Source organism: Ochlerotatus camptorhynchus, unplaced genomic scaffold, assembly GCF_037179485.1.
Source record: "Ochlerotatus camptorhynchus isolate MF236.1 unplaced genomic scaffold, CSIRO-AGI_Acam_v1.1 ptg000631l, whole genome shotgun sequence".
NCBI lineage: Eukaryota > Metazoa > Arthropoda > Insecta > Diptera > Culicidae > Ochlerotatus > Ochlerotatus camptorhynchus.
Window position 1 is genome coordinate 852,492 of NW_027041110.1, and position 9,655 is coordinate 862,146.

At 39.9% G+C, this 9,655-nt stretch overlaps 1 protein-coding gene across 1 annotated transcript; it reads right to left on the minus strand.

Annotated features, from left to right (window-relative positions):
* LOC135714243 (histidine-rich protein PFHRP-II-like) lies at nucleotides 1-1,173 on the minus strand. Its single transcript, XM_065237576.1, has one exon. The coding sequence runs from the start codon at nucleotides 1,171-1,173 to the stop codon at nucleotides 1-3; it is 1,173 nt and encodes a 390-aa protein (XP_065093648.1).
* Nucleotides 1,174-9,655: the final 8,482 nt, after the last annotated feature.

The following is a 9,655-nucleotide window of genomic DNA, read 5'->3' on the forward strand; positions in this document are numbered from 1 at the left end:
TTAAAACTTACCGTCATTTATCTGGTTGGAATCATTTGCTCCGGGAACATACTCATCGTCTTCACTCAAAAGACCCTGATTCCTGAATTTTTCAAAATAATCTGTCATATCGAAATCATTCATTTCCGTGTTATCCCCGATACACACTTCTCCACCATTTTCATCCAGATCTCCGAACTCTGATTCAGAACACTTTCCAACATCTGAACTGGGAGAGTTAGGTCGATTTTGCACATCGCCATGCGCACCAGCACGATGCATGATAGTCGCATGAGAATGTCCGCTTGAAGTGTACGGAGATGTTGCCAGGAGAATTGGAGAGTTACGGTGCCTAGGTCGATTTTGAACATCGCCATGCGCATCACTACAGTGCATGGCAGCCGCATGCGAATGTCCGCTTGAGTTAGATGGTGATGTATCCAGGAGATTCGGAGAGTTACGGTGGGCAGGACGATTTTGAACATCGCCATGCGCACCACTACGGTGCATGGCAGCCGCATGCGAATGTCCGCTTGAGTTAGATGGAGATGTATCCAGCATAATCGGAGAGTTACGGTGGCCAACACTATTTTGAACATCGCCATGCGCATCACTACGGTGCATGGCAGCCGCATGCGAATGTCCGCTTGAGTTAGATGGAGATGTATCCAGCATATTCGGAGAGTTACGGTGGCCAAGACTATTTTGAACATCGCCATGCGCATCACTACGGTGCATGGCAGCCGCATGCGAATGTCCGCTTGAGTTAGATGGAGATGTATCCAGGAGATTCGGAGAGTTACGGTGGGCAGGACGATTTTGAATATCGCCATGCGCATCACTACGGTGCATGGCAGCCGCATGCGAATATCCGCTTGAGTTAGATAGAGATGTATCCAGGAGATTCGGAGAGTTACGGTGGACAGGACGATTTTGAACATCGCCATGCGCACCACCACGGTGCATAGCAGCCGCATGCGAATGTCCGTTTTTGATAGATGGACATCTATCCACGAGATTCGGAGAGTTACGGTGTTCAGGTCGATTCATGGCATCGCCATGTGCATCACCACGGTGCATTCTAGCTGCAAACGATCTTCTATTTGAGGAGGATAGGCGACTTGTTTCGTGTTTCCGTGAATAGTTGTGATCCGATTGAACTGATACGCAGCTAGGTGCACCATCATGGTGCATCGCGGGCGCATGTGAACTTCGGCTTGAATGAGATAAATGCTTACGTCGATCATTCTTTCCGTACCGGTTCCGGGTGATGTTCTGGCTACGAAAATGCTTTGAAGCGGGCAAGAATTCACGAGGATCATTATAAATGGAGCAGTTCCCTATATCACTTAACACACTCCTATTGGGAACAGATGAAACACTGCAGCTCAAGCTCAAATAGTCAGATTTTCTATTCGTCCGAAGGTCCAGTGCACTCACACTTAGGTCTGTTGAGAATTCAGTGGATTCGAGTGAGGTTTGCCGATCAAAAATATCTGGAAAGCCGTAGTGCATTTCCGTTCGTGTTTTTTTTGGAGTGGAGCATTGTACATTGCAGAACGATACATTAGACTCTTCCAAGATGTTGGATTCCGAAAACATTTCCGGTGACTTGAAGCATTCTGCTAATGGAGCTCTGTCCTTCTCTCCTTCACTTCGATTTCTTGGGTTTTCGTTTCTGGATGTGTCCACCATATCCACCTCTTCAAAATATCCAGCAGAAGGAACATGTTCTTCATTACATGCAGCATTTTCTTCGTGCATAAACATTGCTGCTGCATCTGAAATTTAATTTTTCAGAATTTAATTAGTATTCTGTGCATCAATGCATCAACACAATAATTTTACCTAGAAGTTCCTGGAAGTTGGAGGATTCCATTTGAAAAAGTTTTCTCAATGATTTCAAATTGAAAACGATATTTTACCATGTAAAAACACGCCTAAAATTGCATGAACTTTTACAAATCTACAAAAAAATAATTTTTAGCCGTACTGCAAACCTAGCTGTCAATTTCGCCTTTTTGTTTACAAAGAAAACGAGGGGCGAAACAAAGCTCACTATGACTTCCCACATCAATTCAATTACGCCTTTTTGTTTATACTAAATCCTTGGTGACAAAAAACGATTTTAATAAAATTTGATGAAAATATGTATTTCATTAGAGCATTAGCTCTCTACTTAAATAAAAAACGCAGTCTGTTTACAATTGTCAGTTTCGCCCTTTTGAAATGTTGGTGCCGATATGATGATTTGACGTTTGGGTTGTGTCGTTTGACGTGTAAAGGATCAAATTTGAAAAATTCTGGAAAAAATATTTTTATCTACATAAAAAAATCCTATGTTTTTGACAGTTCGGATCACTGCACATTTAAATCGGCCGTTTACGATTTTCGGGCATAAGTCAGAATTTAGTGTCATGTCGGTTTGTCGGTGGTGTTATGATGATTAATTTTAACTCAATGGTTGAGTAATACGTATATTACCTAAAGATGAGTAAAAACAAAACGGAAATTTTGTGGCCCTAAATTTACTCAACGCTGAGTAGCTTACTATAAAGTTTGCGTTGAGTGAAAATAACTCTGAGTTGGATGAAAAAAAAATGCCACGACGACGCCGTTTGTGATTTGAGTCCCTTCGAATGAAGTTCAACGCGTGCGATGTCCGGAAGTTTTTCTACCGCCATCCGTTCTGTTATTCCCCCGTGAGCCGGTTCCTTCGAGACCATCGGTTGTTCGATTCCGAACACGACGTGTATTGCCATACAGTGACGTAACCTGGTGAGTCGCGAATCCATAGCGCTACTTAGTGGAGCAGCGCATACATAATTAATGTCGGTTCCTTTCGCATTATTTTTTTTTTTAGATATCCAGTACTTGCAGCTTCTACCACGCCTGTTGATCTGGTTCTTCCTGGGTGACCCCGATGTGCCGTAGAAGTCATCCGTTCCATTATTCCCTCGTGAGCCGGTTCCTTCGACACCATGGTTGTTGTTGTTGTTGTCTTCACAGATTTTATTGTTCTTGGTTTTTTACATTAAGGCCTGTATAGAGATCGAAACGAAGCGAAAATCTCATACAAAATACTACATTTTTCACCTGCATGAAAAACGCAATTGGAAAATATTTCGCTTCGCTTTGAACTGTAAACAGATACGATCCAGCGAAATCTAATTTTGTGGATCGTATCTTTTTCGCTTACGTTTATTTTTTTCGCGCATGCAGAGCTAGCGAAAAGAGCAGCAGCTAAGCGAAAAGTTGACGTTTCGAGAAAGAGATCTGTCAGATTTTCACTTCACCGGAGGTGTAAACTGATCGATTTCGTTTCACATGAACTGTAAACTGCGAAAAAAGGAAACTGGAAAATGTTCCACAAACATTTTGACGTAGGACTACGTCTTTGATTTCTATATGGGGGTACACTTTGTGAAAACCGAAAATGGAACATGTAACAAATTAAGAAAGATTTTGAACGTTAATAACTCAGCTGCCCCTGGTTCAATATCAATAATTTTATCACCAATCGATCAGATATATGGCTACGCATCGATAATAATGCTTCCGAATGTTGATTTTCAACAAGAAACTATTGAAAAACTGGTAAATGTCCAGCATTGTCCAAAAGCGTCGAATTAACTAACAAAATCCACCAATTACCTACATGCATATGCTGCTTCCCCAGCACAGTCGTCAGAGAGTAGTAAGTAGACGAAACAAGTCGAAGTGGCATTCGCCTCCGATCCTCGGGCACGTGCGAATAGGGAGGATGGAATTGCGTAATATGTTGCACACTCATCGCCATATTCAGAACCAAACGCAAATTATTCGAGATAACCACCATCCGTCGTCTGGCTCACCGAGGCGGTGTCTAACGTATCTCCGGTCTGATTTACGAGGTGTGCTGAAGGTGTTCCTGAAAAATGAGATCCGTGATGCTATCACCTACACTAAACACGCCAAGCGTAAGCGGCCATGGATGTCATCTACGTTTTGAAGTGACAGAGTGGTTTCGGAGGTTAAATCATCATCAACTTTGGCAACAAAACGGCTCTTTTCAGGGCCACCAAGCTTATTACAGTAAAGAGTAGGAATAGAAATTCATCTGCCTGTTTGTCCATATTCAGAACCAACGATCACACAAAATGCTCATGTAATCAAACTGGAAGCAGGGGTACAAATAATTTTGATCAACCTTGATCAACTTTGAATAGACACGGCCGGATATTTTCGATGGAAGAAGCAACAATCTAGCATCTAATTCGACGAAGACGGCAGGAAACATTTGTGAAGCCGAGTTATTTACGAAAGAGAGTGTCGATGAAGGGAATCGATAAATGTAGATAGGACCTATTGAAAAGTGACGCGAGATTTGTTTTCCGTACTGAGCTCCAATGCTAGCGACGCCAGGGAGGCAGCTCCCATACCTGGACCCTACCAATCGACCCATCAACTCAACCGGGGACCAACGGCTTTACTTCCCGAAGGAAGGCGTGATCAGAGATGTTATGCCTTAGAACATGCCGGTGGCGCCGACTTAGATTGGACCCAGGCCTGCTGGAGTGAGAGGTAATCACGCTAACCACCGGCGCCGATATCTTTCAAGGTGATATCACGGCGAATGAGATCGACCTAAATTTGAGTTTAGTTATCTCAGAAATAAGAAATAAAGTGAAGGAACTCAGCGATGAGTAAATTTGCCTCATGTTTACCCCGAGGGGGACGATGCAAAAAAGATTGTGTTTTGCTGTGGCTAGCTGCGCGCACGCTGAGTAGATAGAAAGAAGATTGATGACGATTCTGTAGATTTCCTGCAAAAAATTGATGAGCGATGTAAGTAGATGCGACAAATGAAAGAAGATTGTTCGAAGATTGATTCGCTAGTGTGAGATTTGTTGACCATCTAAACTTGAGATTTAGATGTGTCGCCCCCCTCAGTTTACCCAGGGAAAAATTCCCGAATTTGAGAAAAGTAAAGATTGGATTCACTCAGTCTATTGGTACTACTTCGAGATTTAATAAAATTTTCTTCAATTTCCTCATTTTCTGACAGATTTTTTTAGGTTTTCCACAGGAAACCATGAGACAAATTTACTCATCGCTGAGTTCCTGCACTTTTGGTGATTATGAGTGAACTAAACTCACATTTTGGTCGTTCTCATTCGCCGTGTACGCAAAAGGAAAAGAGCCAGTGTCGCTACTTGATAGCAAACTACTCATAATGGGAGGAGTCTTTGTAGCTTTTATACCACTTGGTTGCACATCATTCTGTTTTAACCTGAAAAGTTATAAAAGAGCGCTGCTGTATGGCATTAGCTCATTTTTGCTTCGGACGGCGTGGTGAACAGCAATAGCAGCAGTAGGAAGGTGGTGGCTAGTCCACTCCTTCACACCTAACAAGCAACAATTGGGTTCTTTAATTTTGAAAAATGTATCGCTTTTTATACATCATCTGAAAGAGCTTCGTTTTTGGAGCACAGCGATATTTTTTCGAACCCACACACTTTCATCTCGATTTTTAAATCAAGATTTAAAGCAAAATAATAACTTCACTGTTTGACACTAAACTAACAAACTGACAGCTCGCTCCCTTACAAAGTGACACCGAGGGGCGCTAATAAGGTAATTTTTGCAAATGTAATCTTACTTATTTAAAATAGTTCCAGTGTACCAAAATTGATGAAATTTTGGGTTTGGGTTCCATTTTTAATGCAGATTATGAATATGCATTTACCTCAATACCCTTAAAGAATCCAATTGACTGGTTGTGGCAAAGGAGGAAAAAGTCTGGTAAAGGAGGCGCCAAGCGTCATCGCAAAGCTCTTCGAGATAACCGCCATCGGTCGTCTGGCTCGCCGTGGTGGTGTCAAACGTATTTCCGGTCTGATCTACGAGGTGTGCTGAAGGTGTTCCTGGAAAATGAGGTCCGTGATGCTTTCACCTACACTAAACACGCCAAGCGTAAGTGGCCATGGATGTCCTCTTCAATAAAACGGCCCTTTTCAGGGCCATCAAGCTTACATCATTAAAGAGTTGGAATAGAATTTAGCTGTGCTTGTTTGTTCAGAACCACAAGCCCCCAACGACCACACAAAATGCTCTCCAGAGTTGTAATCTTGTAACCAAACTTGGAAGCAGGGGTGCAAGTGATTTTGATTGATTCTCTAAATCAACTTTCTCTTTGAAAAAAATTACTACAAATTGGGTACGCTTACAATTCAAAAACGGAAAGAGTTGAGATAATAGATAATTGATCAATTAAAAGAACTAAATGCTCTTCACATTTATTCCGTCTGTATTATGTATTTTTATGTACTTGGACGTCACACTGAAGTCTGAATACATTAAGGGTACAGCAATACACGTTAAAATTTAATGTATTGAAGATGTCTGCTGATGTTTTCTACATTACAATTTCTATTCGGGTAGTAATGTACTCGTGCAATTTTTCTGCATCTTAAACTGCCGATAAAGACGATAATGAATAAAAACTGAAAATTTCCATGCATTTCCAAATGGTTTCCTACCATTCCCATACATTCGAAAGTGACTGGCCCTCTGGATGTGGATGATATCAAAAACAACAAAACATGATTAATTAAACGTCAAAAAGCTCTATAGAGTTCTCCTGATGCACAAAAGTGTGCGTGAGACCGCGCGCTACCTTTTTAAGTAGTTGTGATATCGCGATACCTTTTTGTTTCTTCTTCTTCTTCATTTTTATATATGGATGTTGGATTTTAGTGTTCGTGAGATTGCGCTTGGAGATCTCTATATATAGTGTGTTGGGCTTCAGCGAGGGCTTGACTCAATGAATACAGAGAGAGGGTAATACCCCGTTCACATTACAGCGTATATCACGTAATATAGGCTGTCTTGCAATGAGCACTCATACATACGATTTTCAGTGAAAACTAGATGTATGAGTGCTCATTGCAAGAAAGCGTATATCACGTGATATACGCTGTAATGTGAACGGGTTATAAGCAGATCGTAACATATTGTTGGATTAGTAAACCAAAAATTCAACATAAACGCAATTAGTGACGTCACTAATTGCTTGTATCGTACCAATGAGTTGGATTACCGAGGTGAAGTAGTAGGTTAAGTTGTGTGAGTAAAACCCCTTAATGCAATTAGTGACGTCACTAATTGCGTTTACGATGATTTTTTTGATTACTACACAGAAATTCAAAACAACTCAAAATTAAGTTCTTTTCACTCATCTCCCATGTTCCGTACGATAAGCCAAATTTGGGTAAACCGGCTCAAAGTAGTTTGCATTTAAGCACGGCAAAAAAAAATACCCATCGCTAAGTTATTTTCAATTTTTTCTACCCAAAATTAAGTTCAATTAACTCAAATTTGGGTATATCGCATATTACTCAATTTTGGCTTCTTGTACGGAACTAGACGGTTGAGTCGAATCTTTCGTTCTATTTTTGACAACAATAGCGAGAGGAAATGAAACGGACAGAGGTCAAATAACTCAAATTTGAGTTTAAAAAACCCAAGCGGTGGGTAGTTTTGTTTTTCTGTGTAAACAACCATATTTCACGATCTGCTTCACCTCTCTCTGTATCTCATTGGTATCGTACAGGGGTTTTACTTAAAGCCCTACAGTAAAAGTATGGACGTCTGTCAAAAGTTGTTCCAATTGAACCGTCAAAATGCACCGCTTCCCGCATAAACGCGAACCATAAATTGACCTTACCTAAAATGGTTAAAAATTGTTTATAATCCCTGCTAAACTTTAACTGAAATGGTTATGGAACTTTACATGAACGTTTAATGATAAAGTTTCAACCTTATGTATTATGGTTTTTTGGAACTGGACCTTACAAATAATGGGTTGTTAAGAACCATTACCATTCCAAATTCTTGTTTTCTCCATACATTTTCAGAAAGAGAACTATATAAGAACGTTTTTACTTATGATTTGAGAACATTAATGGTAATGGTTATGGTAGTCAGTAAGGTCCATGAATGGTTTTGTATTATCGCTCAACTTTAGGTGGAATATATCGTGAATTGGTAATCAGTAAATTACAGGCAACCAATTCGCGATATATTCCACATAAAGTTGATCGATGTTACAAAACCATTCGTGGACCTTACTGACTACCATAACCATTACCATTAAAGTTCTTAAACCATAAGTTAAAAGGTTCTAATATAGTTCTCTTTCCGAAAATGTATGGAGAAAACAAGAATTTGGAACGGTAATGGTTCTTAACAACCCATTATTTGTAAGGTCCAGTTCCAAAAAACCATAAAACATAAGGTTGAAACTTTATCATTAAACGTTCATGTAAAGTTCCATAACCATTTCAGTTAAAGTTTAGCAGGGATTATAAACAATTTTTAACCATTTTAAGTAAGGTCAATTTATGGTTCGCGTTTATGCGGGTTTGCTCGATTCGAGGCTCGATTGGCGTCTTGCAGCGAAACTTTTTCAAGCTTTCGCCACCTACATTTCGAAGTGAGAACTACTAGAAGGAGGATAGTTTCCAAATTCTCCAAGTAAAACAGACGATTTTTGGGGCAAATCGGTACATAAAGAAAAACTAATAATTTCCGGTGGAAACTTTTGCTTGAATCGTGTAAGAAAACGTGTTTGCAAACTAACTGTTATTATTACGGTATGGATCGGAGATGTTTTCATGGAAAATTATGCATAACAAGTTTGCACCCACAGGTAGAGGTTACCTCCTGCGCAGTTACATTTTTTCGGAAAATGGTGAATATGTGCGATTTTCACTAAGATAAAAGTGGAAATTAAGTGAATTTACTTAGGAAAGATTGTATCATGCTGGTGATAATGGGTAAATGGTTGTATAGGACGCCAATATTCAATAAATGTTCATTTTGGCCTTTTTTAGGTAAACATATTGATACTCACAATTTTCGACGGAAACGCAACGGAACATGAATTACTCAACACGCACCATACTATAAAATGGTGCTCGATGGTTTATAAAGTGATAACAAGATGACAAATCATGTTTATTTTGAGTAATTGAGCAATTTACTTCTGTTTACATCATATGTACGATGCAGCATTGATGGAGCTGTGAAATGAAATGAATATATCTTATGAAATTTCATCTGGAAAAGTCAAAGATGCACATCAGTCTGATCGTGAAAACATTTTCTTCTTCATTTCGAATGTTATATTGGAAGGATTTTACGCAGGCTTGATGAAAATTATGATTTAATGCTAATTTTCACGAATTTTATATGCAGTCTGTCAACATTATCATCATCATGCAGTGGCGACATCTGCGTCGAGCTTTTACGGCAATCTTCCTATTGGAACAGCTTTTTTTCAGTTTTGTGGTGACAGTCGTCCATACTTTTACTGTAGGGCTTTAGTTTTACTCAATGATACAGAGAGAGGTGAAGCATGTCGTGAAATATTGTTGTATTAGTAAACCAAAAAATCAACGTAAACGCAAGTAGTGACGTCACTAATTGCTTGTATCGTACAGGGGTTTTACTCACACAACTTAACCGATTGCTTCACCTCGGTAATCCAGCTCATTGGGTTTTACTCACACAACTTAAGCGATTGCTTCACCTCGGTAATCCAGTTCATTGGGCTTGAGTGTCAGTTGTGTCAGTTCATCGTGTGCGTGTTTTGAACATTGGACGATGAATCAAAGCAAAATCTTGCATGGTG

Bases quoted from the DNA above. Each gene is read 5' to 3' on its own strand.
- LOC135714243 (XM_065237576.1), bottom strand. From the start codon at position 1,173: ATGCACCATGATGGTGCACCTAGCTGCGTATCAGTTCAATCGGATCAC.